The sequence below is a fragment of the Callithrix jacchus genome, chromosome 5 (genome assembly GCF_049354715.1).
Source record: "Callithrix jacchus isolate 240 chromosome 5, calJac240_pri, whole genome shotgun sequence".
In the NCBI taxonomy this organism is placed as follows: Eukaryota; Metazoa; Chordata; class Mammalia; order Primates; family Cebidae; genus Callithrix; species Callithrix jacchus.
Window position 1 is genome coordinate 92,439,650 of NC_133506.1, and position 20,683 is coordinate 92,460,332.

The following is a 20,683-nucleotide window of genomic DNA, read 5'->3' on the forward strand; positions in this document are numbered from 1 at the left end:
GACCTTGACTGTCCTGCTGAACCAGAGGAGAGGGTAATATGAGGCTTTGCCAAACAAAGCCACAGAAAGGCTAAGGCCTGGTTTAATGAAAGGTAAACCTATCACCACGAAATAAAAAAAAAAATCACTCAATATTAAGCAGAGCTCATGAAAACTAGTGTAAGTATTTATATTTATTTTTCTTCCACTCTAACACCTCAGAGTAGAGAACTGACGGGCAGGCATCGGCTTCTGCTGACAAGTGCCAGCTGGCATGAGATTGCTGAGCTGAGCTGGACTCTCCAGACACTGGAACTGGAACTCTGGGCCCAATGGCCTCTGGTAAGATGCTGCAACGTGAGCCCCTTGAGAGACATTAACTTGCTGAAGATGAACAGAAAACTGAGAGCCTCCGGTCCAGCAGTTGAAGAACAATCACTAACCAACACCAAGGGGACAAGGAAGAAGAGTCCTTCTCCCAAGCGACGCCCAGTAGCACGAAGAAGAGTCCCAAGGTAGCAAAGAGTCCCAAGGTGGTGAAGAAGAATCCCGAGGTGGCAAAGAAAAGAAAAGCAACTTGGCGGAGAGCCAGGAAGAAAAATGCTCCACAAAAATCTATGGCTTTAAGAACACCTCAGAAAGAGAGCAGGTCAACGAGCTGAATGAGGAACTCCATCAGAACGAGCTGCAGCTGGAGCAACAAAGTAATGGGACGCAACCATCTCAACTATCTCCCTGAGCAGCGAGTAATTTCAGGCCAAGCCCAGAGACCTAGATGGAGATGCAGCTGAGAAATCTCCACAGGTGTGACCCAGAGAACTCAGCAACAGGTTACCCTATGGTGATGAAAATAAAATGAATCTGTTGTAAAATGAAAAAAAAAAAAAAAGTTGCAATGTGTTGCTTTGAAGTCCAGTGGTATATTCACACGTGACATGCCTGGTCACAGACACCTCAAAACATTTTGTGTCTCAACAGTACAATGTTTGCCCTGTAAAATTTAAACGCAACTCTTTAATTTTAAACTATAGAGAAATAGTAAATTAGGGTAAGAGGGAAAGACACGATACCAAGAGTAAATATACTTACAATGGTTTCTTTAAAATTACAAATTAAGTTCTATGAGGTACTAGTTTTTGCTATTTCGCACTATTTTTCTACATTGCAATATTTGATGAATCATCTTTTTACTTTTGTTCTCCATTCCTTTTCTCTTTTAAATTTTTAATTTTATGGATACATGATAGTTATATATATATATGGGGTACATGTGATATTTTGATACAAGCATATGATGTGTAATGATCAAATCAGGGTAATGAAGATATCTATCCATCACCTCAAACACTTATTTCTTTGTGTTAGGAACATCCTAATTTCACTCCTCTAGTTATTTAAAATATACAGTGAATTACTGTTAACTATAGTCACTCTACTGTACTACTGAACACTAGATCTTATTCCTTCTCATTGTAATTTTGTACCCATCAACCAACCCCTCACTATCCCCTGTTCCCTATCCCCCACCTCCCTACTATCCTCCTAGCTTCTCTGGTAACCATTAAAATACACTCTATCTCGATGAGATCGATTTTTTAGCTCCCACATATGAATGAGAACATGCGATACTTGTCTTTTTAATCTAGTTTGATAGAAACTGAAAGTAACTACTGTTAGAATACAGTTACCCCAATATAGCTTGTGGGGTCTTCATCCTTAGAGAGTTTTGAGAAGGAAGGAAGCAGGGGAGGGAGAGAGACAGGAAATTCTAACTAGACCAAATTTAGTATTTATATTCCAGATGCCAAGAAATAAAAATAATGTAACATCTGATAGCTCTGTAAATATGCACTCATTTACATCCAAGCTTTAGACTAGAAAATTCTAGCTCTACATTTCAACCAAAATAGTCAATATGGAAAATATCTGGAGAGACACCAAAAAGTTTAATAGCTTTTGAATGTATACAAGTTGGAATCATTCAAAGCAACAGAACCCCTCCATGTCAGTCTACTGCTGAATTAATTCAGATACACACCTTGTATTCACCATTGTAGTCCTCAAGACTTAAGAGTTAAAACCCTGATGAAAAGTGGTTAATCTCCATAATGGGTGTTAGCTCCATCTGAAAAAGCCAGCATTATAAAAGGATTAATGCTTCATTATGCACAGTGGCTAATTGCTGTGATTTGTTATTTTAATGACTAGTCTGCCAAAGAGTTAGGAACCTCCATAAACCCAAGCCAGAGGGACACTCAAGAAGTCAGGGCAGAGTCTGGCCTGGGAACACACAGGACCTGCAAGTCTGATCCCCTCCAGGGCAGGACATCTTGTCTCATTAGTTCTTTATCTTTTCAAAGTAGTCTATTTTTTCATCATAAAAGCAATGATAAGGAAGGCTTGTCTCATCTAAAAAAGAAACTAAAATCCCTTATGTTCTGGTTAATTTTCTAAGTCATATAACTGGAAAATGCAATTTTAGGTCATTTCAAAAGAGTTTTAGGAGTTACTCATTGTTTAAGTCAACAACAGTGTGCTTAAAAAAGAAAAAATAGTTACTCATTATGTTTTTTAAAAGCTCTGAAGATGGGTCTGTGTTCAAATCCCACGATCTGTGGGAAACAGGGTCTCACTCTGTCACTCAGGCCTTGACCTTTCCGGCTCAGGTGATCCTCACACCTCACCCTCTTGAGTAGCTTGGCCCACAGGCACGTGCCAGCACAGTGGGCTCTTTTTTTTTTTTTTTTTGTAGAGACAGGGTTTCACCATGTTGCCCAGCAGCTCATGCAACCCTCCTGCCTGGGCTTCCCAAAGGGATGGAACTACAGTCATGAGCCACTGCGCCTGGCCTACTAATTTCTTAGTTAAAATAAAATTTCCCTCATAAAGTTGCCGACAGGATTTGATGAGACAAAAATGTGAGTAAAGTTTAGAACAGGCCTTGGAATATAAAAGAAGTCTCAATAAGCTCAATAAACTCTAATTATCTTAGGACTGACTTTGTAAATGTTATTTGCATATTTGCTTAATGGGTTTAATACAAGGAATCAAAAGTTCTTCGGGCATTATCAATAGTCATCCTTGTGAAAGAAGCCATAGAACAGTATGGTAAATTTTCTGTTACTATTGTGTGTTACATTTAAATAATTATTTAAATCTATTCCTCTACCATTCTTACAACCCCCTTACCAAAAAGAAAAAGAAAAAAAGAGTGATTCAAAGACAGATGTCCATTTATTATTAAACTGACTTGTTGTTTGATTCTATAAGGTCAAGTATTTTTAAAAACCTTTAAAATTAGGAAATTAATTTGACTCCCTAAGACTTTTAAAGTTAAGCATATTACATATACTCACTTAAAATCACTAGAGTGGGGGATTACTGCTTTCACTGTAAATATTAACCTCTGTATGTACCATTTCTAGTCTAAAACTTTCTCTACTCTATTTAGATCTGTCCAGACTCTAAGTAAAAATTAAGAAGTTATACCCAATAATAACGTTATTTTCTCACATATCCAGTCATCCTTGAAATGACCAATTGGATAAACAACCACAACTGGACCTAAAGGAATTTTCTTAGATTTATAAGGGGAAGAAAACAGCCACTGAATTTTGGACAATGTTCAGTTTCAATATTTTAAAATTGGGGTCTGTTTGTTTGGTACTTTCAGCTTCACTATTTTTTATGAAAACCAAAAGGAATATTATGTTTCTATTTTATGTTCTATTAATTAATTATCCTCCTAATGCAGCCATCTCATAGTGAGCAATTGTCTTTACAGAATGAAGTTATTTGCCTGAAAAGAAATCTATGACATACTAATGAAATTTAAAAGCTAAATCACGTTATAGTTAATCCTTAAATTACAACATACTCATAGGCTAGCTAGCCAGAAAACCAACTAGAATTGTCAATTCTCCTAATATAAAAAAATTCAAAATTTTTAATTTTTTATGGATCCATAGTAACTGTATTATTCAGGGGGAAGATAAGATATTTCAATACAAGCAACAATACATAATAATCACACCCAGGTAAATGGGGTACCCATCACCTCAAGCATTTATCATTTCTTTGTGTTACAAACATTCCAATAACATTCTTTTCATTTAAAATAAATAATGGTGACCATAATCACCCTGTTGTGCTATCAAATACTAGATTGCATTTGTTCTATCTAATTCTATTTTTGTACCCCTTAACCATCCCCACTTCCCTGCCCCTCACCCAACACTACCATTCCCAGCCTCTGGTAACCATTATTCTACTCTTTATCATCTATGAGTTCAATTGTTTTCATTTTAGCTCCAACAAGGGCGTGAGAACATGAGAAGTTTATCTTTCTGTGCCTGGCTTATTGCACTTAACATAATGTCCTCCAAGTCCAACCAAGTTGTTGCAAATAACAGGATCTCATTCTTTTTTATAGCTGAATAGTACTCCATGGTGTATATGTACCATATTTTCTTTATCAGTCCATCTACTGATGGATACTTAGGTTGATTCCAAATCTTGGCTACTGCGAATAGTATTGCAAAAAAATATGAGGTGCAGATATCTCATTGATATATTGATTTCCATGCTTTTGGGTATAAATCTAGCACTTGGACTGCTGGATCATACAGAAGTTCTGCTTTTACATTTTTGGGGAACCTTCATACTGTTCTCATAGTAGCTATACTAACTTACATTCCCAACAACAGCGTACGAGTGGGTTCCCTTTTCTCCACATCCTCACCAGCATCCATTATTGCCTTTCTTTTAGATAAAAGCCATTTTAACTGGGGTAAGATGTACAAATTATTGTGACTCTAATAATTTAATTATTATATTCAATTGCAATGAGAATTTGAGTCATTTCTCTGATGATATATGATATTGACCTCCTTTTTATATACCTGTTTGCCATTATACGTTTTTTGTTTTGCTTTTTTTTTTTTTTTTTTTTTTTTTTGAGATCACTCTGTTACCCAGGTTGGAGTGCAGCGGCATAAGCATGGCTCACCTCAGCCTCCCAAGTAGCTGGGATTACAGACACATGCCATCACATCCAGCTAATTTATTTTTATTTTTTGTAGAGATGGGGTCTCCCTATGTTACCCAGCCTGGTGTTGAATTCCTGGACTCAAGTAGTCCTCCTGCCCCAGCCTCCCAAAGTGCTGGGATTAGAGGGGTGAGCCACTGTGCCTAGCCTGTATGTCTTCTTTTGAGATCTGAATATCTAGTCAGATCTTTTGCCCATTTTAAAATCAGATTATTAGATTTTTTTTTTCCTATTGAGTTGTCTGAGCTCCTTATATATTCTGGTTATTAATCCTTTCTCAGACGGATAGTTTGCAAATATTTTCTCTCATTCTGTGAGTTGTCTCTTTACTTTGTTGATTGTTTCCTTTGCTGTGCAGAAGCTTCTTAATTTGATGTGATGCATGAAAAAGTTCCAATTTTAGAATCAAACTACAGATATGTTTTAGGAGGCTACTATTATCAAGATAATCTGTGATCTTTGATGAAGAGGAAAGAGTGAGGGCCAAAATATTTTCTTAATATATATATATGTATATAGTATATTTCCATTCTAAGGAATACATCTTTATATACTTTAAGAGATTTTAAAATTCCTATGCAGAATTTTGGCTTTCTTATCATTCTTACACATTCTTATATCAAAAGGTATCATTATTTCCTTTAAAGCAAAATTAAATTAGTTGCCTTTAACCAGCCTTTATTTAAATTTTTAACTTGCACTATTGCCAAAACATACAGGCCAAGAGTTTAAACGGAAAAACAAAGGCAAAGAAAGTGGGGAAAGGCACTGAGGCAATATGAAAACATTCAGAGAACAATGAGCACTGGGTGCAGCAAGAGCACAGGCACACTCCCTTCTCTAAAGGAGCTTAACCGTCATATCGCATTGGGAACACTAATGAGGAGCCCAGAATATTGTAACAAGTTATAAAACACAGGTTGTTCAACATAGGAAATGAGAAGAAAAGGACGGCCATGAACCACAGACTAAGGGTAAGAAGTCTCATGAAGGAGATGGCATTTAAATCAGAGTCTGGAGTTGAAGTAAAACAACTTGAATAAGCAGTAAAGTAGAAGACAGACATTCTAAGCCAAGAGCAACAAACACAGGCCTTAAAATGGAACAAAGCACAGTATCTTACCCAAGAGTAAGAAGAAAGACCTGCTTAACAGATTAAGTAATTAAAGGATTTTTAAAGGAGATGCTAACACAAATTTTTTTCCACTGAATCATGATTATCATTATCCATATTTCAATATTTAACATTACTATCCATATTTTATAGGGTAGTAAACTGAGACACAGAAAGCTGAGTGTCTTGCCCACGGCCACATAATTACTTTATGAACAGAATGCAGCACTCCTTCCAATCCCCATCCTGACTCACAGGAGGCAGCATGAGGTTGGACAGAGTAGGACAAGGTTATGGAAAAGACTTAATCCATCCACAAGAGGTCTGAGTTTGTTGATGAAGTGATGACAATACTGTTTCAAGAACATCAGTCTTGCCGCAGTGAACAGATCTTAATTGACAGTGCTGAGTCAAGAAAACCACTTCGGAAGCTGTGAAGTAATCTTCGTGAGAAGGTGAAAGCCCAGATTAGGGCAGCTGCAGTGGGGCTACACAGACAGAAACAAATACCTCAGCAATGACAAAGAAAACGTGACAAAATTAGTGCCTTGGTGGATGTAGGAGATAAAGTAAGAAGTTTAAAGTGAAAGGAAGTGTTACTCAAAGAAAAACATATAACAAAGTTATCAAACTGAACACCTTTTCCCTACCCTACTTCCCTTTCCAGCCACTTTCTCCTCCTCAGGAGCCATTTTCCAACTTCTCACCCTATTCTTTCATTCCTTCCTATTCTGAAATCATCCTGTGGGTTGGACAGTGGGTTAACCTATGAGAAACAGAGATCACAAAACAGTAATAACAACTAAAATATATTCATTTTATTCTACGTATACAAATCATTGTTCTAAATTCTTTATATTTATTAACTCATTTGACTCCTACTACAACTCCATAGTGTAAGAAAAATTATAATCCCTACTTTAGAGAGGAGGAAATTGAGATGAAACCTCACAGTAAGTGGTGGAGCTTAGATTGTAACCCCAGCAGTCTAACCCCAGGACCCACCCACTTACTCTGCTACACTACCCTCAAAAGCCTTCAAGTAGTTTCCATATTTTTGTGGTTTCCATCACAGTAGTTTCAGAAAAATCGCGTGATACAGGAGTGTCTGTAGGTTTAAGATGCCTGAATTTTAGAAGTTAGCCAATGAGAAGACACAAACTTTATCAGTTGATGCCTTAGTTGTTCTAATTACTCAGCTATCTGAGAAGAGGGTACCAAATCTATCAAATAATGATACAATTTTCTACTCTGCTTTGACTCTACAGGTAGTAACCACAAAAGCATATTAAGCAATTTGCACAGTCACAGAACAGTCAAAAAAGAAAATGCCTGACTCTCAAACTTCATCTGATAAATAATAGAAAAATCTAAATATTTAGATCAACCTTGCCATCTTGAGATAAACCTGCATTACCAGATTTGTCCTTCTGCAACTACTTAAATTATGTATATCTCAACTGCTCAGTCGTAAAAAGAAACTTGCAAATAGAATCTTCAGCTAGAAACTTCAAAAGAGAATTTTGATTGAAGCGAAATAATAAAAAGATCCCAATCCCAACAGTGAGTCGAGTCAGGCTGGTAACAAATCTGAATCCACAACACGCTTCCAGAGCTCCAGCCAAACTAACCCCATGCGAACAGCACCTATACCACGACTCAAAGTTCAGATGCTATTAAAGAAATTGATAAACTGGACAACATGAAAAAAGAATACCACAAGCAAAGTCATCAATTCCAATATTGTGTATACCTCATGAATTACCTCACCACTACTCAATTAAAACTGTCCTCTGGAAGGATGCCAATGGTTCCAAATTGCTTTCCTCAACTCACCTTTTCGTTGGCCTCTCAGGTGATCACCTCACCCGTGTTCTCTTCTCCCTTGGCTTCAACCATCCTCTTTCTCCCGTTCCCTGGTCCTAGGTGTCCTCCTTCTCAGGATTATTCTCTAGCTCTACTTCTTCCCAGCCCCTAAAGTGACTCCAAAAGTTCAGAATTAGACCTTCTGTACATTTGTCTCTAAATTCCTTCCCTTAGGGATACTAACTACCCCCTTTCTGAGAGAGTTCAGAAAGTCTGCTATTCTGAACCCTCTCCTTAACTGCAGTCCCATAATTGCTTAAAGAAATGCCAGATAAAGGTGACAGGGATGGAGGCCGTAAACCACCTTGCCATATATGTACCTATGCAACAATCCTGCATGTTCTGCACATGTACCCCAGAACCTAAAGTGCAATTTAAAAAAAGCATGTTTCATGAATATCCTGATATTACCTCAAATTCACATCTTAAACCAAACTCATCTTCAATCCCAAACTTTACTTCACTATTCTTTCATTGTGCACTCACACCACACACAAACACACACTCACTCACCAGACTGTTAGAACCCCTCTCTGCAATCCCTCGGAAACCTGAACATTGCTCAACTGTAGCCCAGATTACCGTATATTACAATCTCTGATTTGTGGGTATGTTTGTTTGCCTCTCCAAGTAGACTATAAACTCCTCGAAGGGCAGGAACTATATCTTGGTGACCTATGCATTCCCCAAGCCATATTGCAGGTGCTCAATAAAACCTGCTGAAGGAATGAATAAATTAATATATATAGATGATCTACTCTAGCCAAACTGGTCACTCAGTGTCCCCACCTGCTTGGCATTTTCACAATCCTGACTTCCCAGAACAGTATACTTTCTGCTGCTGCACACATGAGAAATCCTACCCAACCTTACAAGACTCAGCTTAAATTTCAACTCCACCATGAAACTTTGTCAGGTGGCCCCATTCCAACATGACTCCTTGCTCTTTAGTCTTAAGAGTGCCAGTCTGGTGTCAGGAAAACTAGCACCTTTGTAACGGTATCTCTTGATTCAAAACCAGGCTATATGTCATCACACAGATACTGCTGATAGATAAATATATACATATATACTCTGGCAAATTCCTAAAACTTTTAAAGGCTTAGGTTTTTCAGCTACTAAATAATACCTATCTTAGAGAATCTGGGGGAGGGTTAAAGAAAACCATCCAGATCATAGCAGATGTTCAATAAATGTTAACTCCTTATCCCCACACATCCAAGCCCCACCATCATTTTCATTTACACAGCACACAGCACTTAAGCTGATGGTACATGTTATGTCTCCTCAATTAGACTGTAACTACTGACAAGACCTTTAAGGACAGGAGCTGTATCTCATTCGTCTATCTTTTAACTACCTACCAATGCACTTTACATAGAGACACAATAAAAATCGAGCACAATAAAATTACAGTTGCAGTGGATTATAGCAGTCAAGTGTAAACAGTGCCAAGACTAGAATCATAAATGTTCATCCAATTTAGCTGTAGAATTATGTGGCACCTCTTAATTTTACCTCATGCCAAAGGCTGATTTCAACAAATGACAGCATGAATAAAGACAAATCAATTCTACAGTATACAAGTTAATAAGTAACCTTTGGTAATAACAGTAGAGGTGGCTTAAATCAAATGTTACAGTATTAGAAGGCCCTCCATACATGTATTTGCTCTCCTGTACTTTTATGCAAAGATTTCCTTTCACATATTCTTTGGTTTAGTATGATTGTAACAGAGAACTCTTCATACCACTTGTCAACTAACTGAAAGGGGATTAAGATTTTTAAATTTTCCACTGGAGGGAGAAATTATAGGCTAATACTAAAACAAAACTGGTAATATTAAGATCTAAAACTTGTAAGTATAGGTAAAATACTTGCTAAGTATAAGTAAAATCAATCAAAATTTAATTAAAATGTTTCTTTGCAAAAAGCTTTCATTAATATCAAGGTTTCAACATCCTCTCTGAAGTTACTGGAATCTTTTTTTCTTTTTCTATCCTCACTTATCATAGCCTTATTTAACTGTATGTTATCTTCATCAAGAATCAATTCCCATGGTTGAGTTTTATTTTTTCTTTTAACTACTGCCCCACTTGCATGTGCTAACAAGTTGCAAGAGCTGGGATTTGCTGGATAGTAACCTCCACTTTAACAATTAACATTTGATTAATGCTCCCAACCACATTCCCCTTTCCTACAAAAACCATTTATGTGGTTTTCATAAACTAAAATGTGCAGGTATAAATTTAATTTGAAAAACAATTACTAAAAGAAGAGTGTGCGCCGGTCATTAGCATTGGAATATTTTCATGATTCCAAGTCCTTTTTGTTTTGTTTTTTCTCCATTTAGAGAAGTTTACGGTAAGAATTAGAGTCATTCAGTTCCATTAAACCAAATCCACCAGAACAGATAATATATGTACGCATTGGTACAGTAGGAAAGAACCAAGGAGTTAAAAGACAAAGCTTCTAATTGCAGCTCAACCACCTATTCTATGTCTTCAGGAAAAATCATAACCTCTATAATAACCACCATTCCTATCTCAACAGTTTGTTCTAGAAATTTTAAAATCACAGTATCACAAACAGCACTACATAATTGTAAAACATGTATGCATACATATATACATCCAAACAACAGCAATGCCATAGGCTATGGGTAGACATAATCTTATACAATGTGCCAAATCCCAATTTACTTCACTAGACAAACTGTTATACCAAATTCTGTACACAGTCTATCCAAGAAAATGTGTTGTTTTTGTTGAGAAACTGAACCTAGCTTGGGAACACAAGTGCACAGTCTAGTTCATAATTTTTGGTGCAAGTATCATTCTCTAATACGGATTTACATTTTTGTAAGCAAATTTTTACTTGCAATCCTAACACATCCAAATTCTCCTCTTTCACTCTATCAGAATTTAGTATAAAGTATGACAAGTTAGTTCTTCACATTCTGTGCTAAGAAAATTATGCAGATTTTCTGCATTATTATGGTCTTCATAGAAACTTTATGAGTTTAGAAGTGCAAAACAATCCAGGATAACTTCATGATTTCATATTTTTTAATGTTAAAAATAATGCCATCATCAATTTAAAAATTCTATAATCATTTCCACTTCTTAGGCAAAATATCAATATACTCTCATTTGCCAAATAAATTAAAAGATCCCCTAAAAACACAATCTCCTAAATTGTGGTTTTATGGCTTTAATGTTTTATGTGTGGCAACTATTGAGGCTAGTTAAATTTTTAGAATTTTTTTTCTTTTTCATTCTCTACAGTTGTCTATAAGATCCTTTTTTTTTTTTTTGGAGACAGAGTGTTGCTTTGTTGCCAGGCGACAGGCTGGAGTGCAGTGGCGCAATCTCGGCTCGCTGCAACCTCCGCTTCCCAGGTTCAAGCAATTCTCCTACCTCGGCCTCCCGAAGTAGCTGGGACTACAGGTGCACGCCACCACGCCCAGCTAATTTTTGTATTTTTTAGTAGAGACGGGGTTTCACCATGTTGGCCAGGATGGTCTCGATCCTTTGACCTCATAATCCACTCACCTCAGCCTCCCAAAGTGCTGGGATAGATCTTTATTTTATTGCATGATCCTGGCAGACTTTATGATATTTGTTGTTCTAATTAAAACTGTTTAAAACATGAATCTGAAAAATCTTATTTTAACTATAATTTTGTACCAAGACTCTTTTTTTTCCAAGCTTTGCAAACATTCTGTGCAACCTGAATCAGTGCTGAGAAAAATGGATCTTAGTTGCTCAATGTTCTTCAACAGGTGAAAAGCATAATAAAACATGCTCATCTGATCTCCACCCATTTTCAGTTTCAACATAGCAAACCTCCTGTTTATTCTTAGGGCAAATTCAAAATTGTACATATTGGGATTGGTTATTACTGAAGATAATGTATGCAATCATAAGCCAAAGATGCTAAGTTGGCAAAAAGAAAACCATGCAAGTAAGCAAACTCTAACACATGTGTAACACACCCTCTCAAGATATAAAGGCTTGTCACTGTCATTGGTAGCAGGCACTCCTTTGGCTAAACAGCATCACCATGTCTGTTCGATCCAGCTCAAGCAAGCGCTACTCTTACGCTATCCAGGGAGGAGGAGGAGGAGGAGGAGGAGGAGGATCATCCTTCAGAATTTCGAGCAGCAAAGGCTCCCTTGGAGGAGGATTTAGCTCAGGGGGGTTCAGTGGTGGCTCTTTTAGCCGTGGGAGCTCTGGAGGCTGCTTGGGGGGCTCATCAAGTGGCTATGGAATATCAGGAGGTTTTGGTGGAAGTAGCTTTGGGGGAGGCTATGGAAGTAGCAGCTTTGGTGGGGGTTATGGAGGAGGCAGTTTTGGAGGTGGCAGCTTCAGTGGGGGCAGCTTTGGTGGAGGTGGCTTTGGAGGAGGCTTTGGAGGCAGCTTTGGTGGAGGTGGTGGATTTGGAGGAGATGGTGGCCTTCTCTCTGGAAATGAAAAAGTAACCATGCAGAATTTGAATGATCGCCTGGCTTCCTACTTGGACAAAGTTCGGGCTCTGGAAGAATCAAACTATGAGCTAGAAGGCAAAATCAAGGAATGGTATGAAAAGCATGGCAACTCACGCCAAGGGGAGCCTCGTGATTACAGCAAATACTACAAAACTATCGATGACCTTAAAAGTCAGGTAAGAGGTATTTTTAAATCCACCTTCAAATATCTTATCCATGTAATCCAGACAGATGAATCTTATGTTAAGCTCAATGTGGCTGTTCACTATGTTTACCTATGTTACTTCCTTGCTTCAAAAATAACACAGTTTCATCAAAGATAAAGATCTGTGAAAGTATGGTCATGACAATCTTCATCCAGCATGTATGCTGCTTGAATTAGTGAATGGCAGATTACTGAGAACTTTTCAGGTTTTAATGAGCATATAATGAGTCCACAGTTAAAATATGCTAGATCATTTACAAATGTAGAAAATGAAAAATAAATCCTGAAATGAATCAGAACAAAATGTTATTCAGACTGATAAGTCATATTCAGTACCAACATGGCAAGAAACATGAATTTTCCAGTATGAAAATGGGATACTGCTTAACTCTAAGGAATTTCTAAGTTGTACCTATTGTGTACCAGTTCAGAGTATATTTATTTATATTTATAGTGAGTTAAACAAACACGGGTGTGAGTCAGTCAAAGCATGGCTGAAATACATGGAAATCACATAGTCTAAAAGAGAAGGGCACACTTGCAGGAATACAGCTATATAATTCTAGTTAGTTTCCAGAAAGGGATAATTCACATACAGAAATACAAGAGTGAAGAAATTCCAAGAGAAGAAATAATTCAAAGTTAAGCATAAGGGTAAGCCTGCAATATTTTATATTTAAAATAAAAAAAAATCCCCAAGATTTTGTAAGAGAACAACACAAAAGTGCAGAGACATCTATGCCACTATAAAAGCCATATCTGCATCTGACTTCCTCTTAAGTAACTGTGCCTCTCCCTCCAGATCCTCAACCTAACAACTGATAATGCCAATATCCTGCTTCAGATCGATAATGCCAGGCTGGCAGCTGATGACTTCAGGCTGAAGTAAGTTAAGTGATCACTGTATAATACTATCACAACGAATACATCAGTTGTTTTTAACAATGACTTGGGTTGCCCACAATAGTGTTTACATTTTCCTGAATTCACCCAAAGTTAAATAGTATTGGAGTTATCTGAGAAATTTTCCATGTCAGTATTACCTTTTTGGGCAAGGAATAACATGCATTTTCAAGTAACTGCTAAGCTTCTTTCCATTAAACCATTATTACTCCTAAGTGAACTAGTACATAAGTATTGCCATGACATGAGATTAACAATGTATTTGCTTTTTAAATAGTCTCTACACAGATACATCTCCCTATATAAGTTATATCCAGTATTGATATCACGCTTGTTTCAGGTATGAGAATGAGGTAGCCCTGCGCCAGAGCGTGGAGGCTGACATCAACGGCCTGCGTAGGGTGCTGGATGAGCTGACCCTGACCAAAGCTGACCTGGAGATGCAGATTGAGAGCCTGACCGAAGAGCTGGCCTATCTGAAGAAGAACCACGAGGAGGTAACACAAAAGTTATACTGGTCCCAGACAAAAGAGAGTTCATCGTGGTCACTGTGTCGCCATCAAATCTTTCTGTTCCTCAAACAGGAAATGAAAGACCTTCGAAATGTGTCCACTGGTGATGTGAATGTGGAAATGAATGCTGCCCCAGGTGTTGATCTGACTCAACTTCTGAATAACATGAGAAGCCAGTACGAACAACTCGCTGAACAAAACCGCAAAGATGCTGAAGCCTGGTTCAATGAAAAGGTACATTAATCTTCCTTTACAGGAAAACTCATGGAGGTTTTATCATTTCAGAATTTTCTCATCTCTTTCTCCGTTTTTAATACTCCAGAGCAAGGAACTGACTACAGAAATTGATAGTAACATTGAACAGATGTCCAGCCATAAAACTGAGATTACTGAATTGAGACGTACTGTACAAGGTCTGGAGATAGAACTACAGTCCCAACTGGCCCTGGTATGTCAACGCTCATGAAATCACTTCGCCTTTATCATACAAAGTTTCATGCTCACCTAAGAATATGCAATGCAAGAGAAAAATGCAGAGCTGGGGGTAAGAGAGAAAACAAGCTGAAGCTCTATGTTAGTGGAGGAAGAGTACTACCCGAATTGATCTAAAAGTCCTGAAACCGAAATGGTGCCATTAAACATAAAACAAATTCTGTTCATTTTCTTAGTCTTCTATATAATGCCTTATTAAATAATTAAATAAGCGTCACTATACTCATATATGGCAAGGAAGTCGCTAAGCGACAAAAAAACAATCCGTTTCAGAAACAATCCCTGGAAGCCTCCTTGGCAGAAACAGAAGGTCGCTACTGCGTGCAGTTATCACAGATTCAGGCCCAGATCTCCGCTCTGGAAGAACAGCTGCAACAGATTCGAGCTGAAACCGAGTGCCAGAATAGTGAATATCAACAACTCCTGGATATTAAGATCCGACTAGAGAATGAAATTCAAACCTACCGCAGCCTGCTAGAAGGAGAGGGAAGGTAAATTTTAAAATGAAAAGTTATCCCAGTTTCTTTTAATCAATATTCCAGATAGCAAGCCTTTTCTAAACCCCAAGAAGATGCCAGAGAATGAGAAGAAGGGAAGGGGGGGCGGAGTAAAAGGAGTACTCAACCGTGATCTCACTTTCTCATGCATTTGGCCCAAAATGATTCTTAAGAGTTCTGTTTTCAAAGGATGGGTTTTAAAAAATATACCTAGCAGGGTTTTATTTTCTCAAGACATGTCTTGCTTATTTTCTAAATTAACGACAAACTGGAAAGCTACCCACCGTTTTCCAACGGTAGAGATAACCGACTGCGACCTCACCCTGTTTTAGTTCCGGAGGCGGCGGACGCGGCGGCGGCTACGGCGGCGGAAGCTCCGGCGGCGGCTACGGCGGTGGCAGCTCCGGAGGCGGCTACGGCGGCGGCAGCTCCGGGGGCGGCTACGGCGGCGGCAGCAGCAGCTCCGGGGGCGGCTACGGCGGCGGCGGCAGCTATGGCGGCGGCAGCTCCGGCGGCGGCGGCAGCTATGGCGGCGGCAGCTCCGGCGGCGGCGGCGGCAGCTCAGGGGGCGGAAGCTCCAGCGGAGGACACAAGTCCTCCTCTTCCGGGTCGGTGGGCGACTCCTCATCTAAGGGACCAAGGTCAGCAGAAACTAGCTGGGGTAATCAGAATTAGTTTTAACTTCCTGTGATAGTTTTCGTGCGTCTTAAGCTCTAGAGCTGTTTTAAAAAATTAAAAATATTAGAGACGGTTCCGTTTGCATTTGTTCACAAACTACCCTTAACACCAACCTTGAAAAATGGCATAATCAAAATGTCGTACCTTAAACATTTTTTGGACTTAACAATGTAAAGTTGAAATTTCCTTCTTTTTACAATATTTGCTTGTTAATTACTAAGGATCCCTACAGACTGTTTAAAATTTTTTTTTCATCATTCACACAGATACTAACAAAACCAGAGTAATCAAGACAATTATTGAAGAGGTGGCACCTGACGGTAGAGTCCTTTCATCCATGGTTGAATCAGAAACCAAGAAACACTACTATTAAGCTACATCAAGAGGAAGGAGTCTCCCTTCACACAGACCATTGTATACAGATGCATGGAAAACAAAAGTCTCCAAGAAAATACTTCTGTCTTAATGGTTTTTGAAAACAGGTTCACTCCTGGAAAACAAGGTGTCTACAAGGTGTTTTGTGGTTTCTGTATTTCTTCTTTTTATTTTAGCAGAAAGTGTAATGGAAAAAAAAACAACTTTCTGTTCTCATTTACTAATGAATTTCAATAAACTTTCTTACTGATGCAAACTATCCAAATTTGTCAGACTTTAGTACAAAATATTATTTAAAATTAAAGATTAGTAAGCCATAGCATTTGAAGGTTGTTGTATACAGAAATTCGGAAGACAGAATTATTGTCATGATTTTTCTAAGTAAGTTTTTTAATCTATGGGTATGTTCAGACCACGGTCAGTAAATTCACTGAGTAAAAAACTCTGTAAATCCCCAATATTACTCTTAAGATACACAGTATGTGAAGGCTCCCAGCTCTCTGGCTTTAAATTATTTCAATCCTGGAAATTCTGAAATATCAAGTAAAATCACCAAAATAACAATAATCAGAAATGTTATATTTTCTGATTACCTGACTTCTCCCATTCGCCTGTTCTTGTTTTCTTCCAGTCACTATATTACTTCTTCCCAATTGCTGTATAGCTTAAGAGGTATCTTCTAACAGCAGCCAAGTAAAATCATATCAATCCCAGCAAAATTATTTGATGTGTATCAGATGAACATGAGAAACACTATCAGGATGTACTGATGCCAGTGTAACCAAAAGGACACCAGTCTCTGCCTTCCCCAACTGTACCCAGTGATCAGAACTGAAGACCTGATACTTTCATAGCCCAATCACATCCTCAGCCAATAAGGACCAAACTAACATTACTTAGTACTCTACTGGGGATCCTCTGAGGGGAATGAGCTGGCATGTCCCTAAGACTACCTTGTGTCCTCTGGTGAGTTCTTGGATTATTTATGTCCACCAAGTAGCAGCTTTCCTCCATATCCTTGATTGAGCTCCAGATCTGAGCCCTGATCCCCATGCCATTTGGTTGGCACTCCACTGTGTAGATGCTACCCTCTGCACCCCAAATTGATGACAAGAGCCTTGTTTCAATGGGATGGATCTCCCTGTAGTTAAGGCTTCATAACCTACCTAGCACCAAATGATAGCACAGCCCAGAGGCTCTTTTAGTTCACATGCCTCTATATGTAAATATTTGTACCAGCCATTCTTCTTGGGGGCCAATCTTCTAAGGTCCACTGTTGAAGTCCCAACGTGCCATATTATGTAAAATCCTGAAATATTGTCAAGCCCTTGCCTTGCTGTGTAAGGACTCTGAGCTCCTACTGTGTAAATAGTGTTATACTGCCTGCTGTTCAGAAACACTATCTTTTAAAATACGTATTATAAGGTTAACCATATCCCTGGGACCTATTGTATTCATAATCTTATAATCTGAGATTGCTATTCTCCTTATTCTGAAGAAATAGATTTTTCATATTCAATACCACTGATAAGAGACAAATACACCTGTTACTGTGTGATAGCTGTGCTTGCTATACCTCGTTTGTCTCGTTTTTGGTTTTTTGTTTTGAGTCGGAGTCTCACTCTGTCACCAGGCTGGAGTGCAGTGGTGCATTCTAGGCTCACTGCAACCTCTGGCTCCCGGGTTCTCCTGCCTCAGCCTCCCAAGTAGCTAGGACTACAGACGTTTGCCACCATGCACAGCTAATTTTTGTATTTTTAGTAGAGACAGGTTTTCACCACGTTGGCCAGGATGGTCTCAATCTCTTGACCTCGTGATCCACCTGCCTCACCCTCCCAAAGTGCTGGGATTACAAGCATGAGTCCCCATGTCCAGCCAAGTTTGTCTTTTTTACCCATTCTGCCCTCCTCCCCCAAGCCACAATCTTAGCTGGTCAGGGTCCTCTTATCTGGTTGAGTGGTGACCCAAACCTTCATTCCCGAAAAGTCTGCATACATTAATGGTCCTGTCTTCTGACCATTTCAATCTTTCAAGACCTCCATAAACAATTATTTATATTCTCTCTGATAAAGTAACTATTTTATCTCTGATAAACAGCTGCTTTCTTGACTGGACTTGGATCTCTGTTTTGTTTTTTGCTTTGTATTTTGTTTTAGTAAGACAAAGTCTCACTATGTTACCCATGCTGGTCTTGAACTCCTGGGCTCAAGCAATCCTCCCACCTCTGTCTCTGAGTAGCTGGGAGTAAAACAGGCATATGCCACAGTGCCCAACACTATGGTTTAATAAAATAATCTGTTTAAACAAGCAACTTACTTTAATAAGGGCATACGTATTTATAGTTAAAAAATAGAATTATTTTTAAAAGTATTAAAGCAGGGAACTATTTTTATTAAATAGACTTACGTGTAGCCGTTAATCAACAAATAATATACACATTCTTACAGATTTTTTTTTTATTGCATTTTAGGTTTTGGGATACATGTACAGAACATGCAAGACAGTTGCATAGGTACACATATGGCAGTGTGTTTTGCTTGCTTTCTCCCCTTCACCCACATTTGGCATCTCTCCCCAGGCTATCCCTCCCCACCTCCCCCTCCCACTGGCCCTCCCCTTTTCCCCACAATAGACCCCAGTGTTTAGTACTCCCCTCCCTGTGTCCATGTGTTCTCATTTTTCATCACCCGCCTATGAGTAAGAATATGCAGTGTTTCATTTTCTGTTCTTGTGTCAGTTTGCTGAGAATGATGTTCTCCAGATTCATCCATGTCCCTACAAATGACAGAAACTCATCATTTCTGATTGCTGCATAATATTCCATGGTGTATATGTGCCACCTTTTCCCTATCCAGTCTATCATCAATGGGCATTTGGGTTGATTCCAGGTCTTTGCTATTGTAAACAGTGCTACCAATGAACATTCATGTGCATGTGTCCTTGTAGTAGAACGATTTATAGTCCTTTGGATATATAGTCTATTTCTAAGGCCTTGAGGAATCGCCACACTGTCTTCCACAGTGGTTGAACTAATTTACACTCCCACCAACAATGTAAAAGTGTTCCTTTTTCTCCACATCTTCTCCAGCATCTGTTGTCTCCAGATTTTTTAATGATCGCCATTCTAACTGGCGTGAGATGGTATCTCAATGTGGTTTTGATTTGCATCTCTCTGATGACCAGTGACGATGAGCATTTTTTCATATGATTGTTGGCCTCATATATGTCTTCTTTCATAAAGTGTCTGTTCATATCCTTTGCCCACTTTTGAATGGGCTTGTTTGTTTTTTTCCTGTAAATCTGTTGGAGTTCTTTGTAAATTCTGGATATCAGCCCTTTGTCAGATGGGTAAACTGCAAAAATTTTTTCCCATTCGGTTAGTTGCCGATCCACTCTAGTGACTGTTTCTTTTGCCGTGCAGAAGCTGTGGAGTTTCATTAGGTCCCATTTGTCTATTTTGGCTTTTGTTGCCAATGCTTTTGGTGTTTTGGTCATGAAGTCCTTGCCTACTCCTATGTCCTGGATGGTTTTGCCTAGATTTCCTTCTAGGGTTTTTATGGTGCCAGGTCTTATGTTTAAGTCTTTAATCCATCTGGAGTTAATTTTAGTGTAAGGTGTCAGGAAGGGGTCCAGTTTCTGCTTCCTGCACATGGCTAGCCAGTTTTCCCAACACCATTTGTTAAACAGGGAATCCTTTCCCCATTGCTTGTTTTTGTCAGGTTTATCAAAGATTGTATGGTTGCACATATGTTGTGTTGCCTCTGATGCCTCTGTTTTGTTCCATTGGTCTATATCTTGGTTTTGGGACCAGTATCATGCTGTTTTGATTACTGTAGCCTTGTAGTATAGTTTGAACTCCAGTAGTGTGATGCCCCCCACTGTGTTCTTTTTGCTTAGAATTGACTTGGCTATGCGGGCTCTCTTTTGGTTCCATATGAAGTTCATGGTGGTTTTTTCCAGTTCTGTGAAGAAAGTCAATGGTAGCTTGATGGGGATAGCGTTGATTCTGTAAATTACTTTGGACAGTATAGCCATTTTCACGATATTAATTCTTCCTAACCATGAATATGGAATGTTTCTCCATCTGTTTGTGTCCTCTCTGATTTCATTGAGCAGTGGTTTGTAGTTTTCTTTGAAGAGGTCCCTTACCTTCCTTGTGAGTTGTATTCCTAGGTATTTTATTCTCTTTGTAGCAACTGTGAATGGCAATTCGTTCTTGATTTGGCTCTCTTTAAGTCTGTTATTGGTGTAGAGGAAGGCTTGTGATTTTTGGACATTGATTTTATATCCTGAGACTTTGCTGAAGTTGCTTATCAGTTTCAGCAGTTTTTGGGCTGAGATGATGGGGTCTTCTAGGTATACTATCATGTCGTCTGCAAATAGAGACAATTTGGCTTCCTCCTTTCCTATTTGAATGCCCTTTATTTCTTTTTCTTGCCTGATTGCTCTGGTTAGAACTTCCAGTACTATATTGAATAGGAGTGGTGAAAGAGGGTATCCTTTACTAGTGCCAGATTTCAAAGGGA

General features: G+C 38.7%; 2 protein-coding genes across 25 annotated transcripts in view; one reads left to right on the forward strand and one right to left on the reverse strand.

The window, feature by feature from the left end:
- Positions 1–15,686, reverse strand: part of LOC103793320 (guanine nucleotide-binding protein G(i) subunit alpha-2-like) — a 154,682-nt gene extending 138,996 nt beyond the window's left edge. For 12 of the 23 annotated variants that reach the window (XR_013535681.1, XR_013535680.1, XR_013535679.1 and 9 more), the window contains exons 1-2: positions 15,389–15,686; positions 2,018–2,104 (exon numbers count right to left, since the gene is read on the reverse strand). The gene's annotated coding sequence lies outside the window, so the exon portion shown is untranslated. Of the gene's footprint in view, positions 1–2,017; positions 2,105–15,072; positions 15,191–15,388 lie in introns of those variants that run through there. The other 11 variants (XM_078373637.1, XM_078373638.1, XM_078373636.1 and 8 more) reach the window with 3 other exon arrangements.
- Positions 12,043–16,416, forward strand: KRT10 (keratin 10). Of its 2 annotated transcripts, none has more exons than XM_035300576.3 (8): positions 12,043–12,671; positions 13,503–13,585; positions 13,944–14,100; positions 14,188–14,349; positions 14,438–14,563; positions 14,881–15,098; positions 15,437–15,765; positions 16,049–16,416. In XM_035300576.3, the coding sequence occupies exons 1-8, from the start codon at positions 12,072–12,074 to the stop codon at positions 16,153–16,155; spliced, it is 1,782 nt and encodes a 593-aa protein (XP_035156467.1). In that variant the 5' UTR covers positions 12,043–12,071; the 3' UTR covers positions 16,156–16,416. The 2 variants fall into 2 exon arrangements, with proteins under 2 accessions (XP_035156467.1, XP_035156468.1); XM_035300577.3 differs by having other exon boundaries at positions 15,437–15,745.
- The last annotated feature ends 4,267 nt before the right edge of the window (positions 16,417–20,683 follow it).

Coding starts and splice junctions, on each gene's coding strand:
- KRT10 (XM_035300576.3), top strand. CDS start 12,072: ATGTCTGTTCGATCCAGCTCAAGCAAGCGCTACTCTTACGCTATCCAG. Junction 12,672..13,502: donor TCGATGACCTTAAAAGTCAG/GTAAGAGGTATT, acceptor CTCTCCCTCCAG/ATCCTCAACCTAACAACTGA. Junction 14,564..14,880: donor TACAGTCCCAACTGGCCCTG/GTATGTCAACGC, acceptor AATCCGTTTCAG/AAACAATCCCTGGAAGCCTC.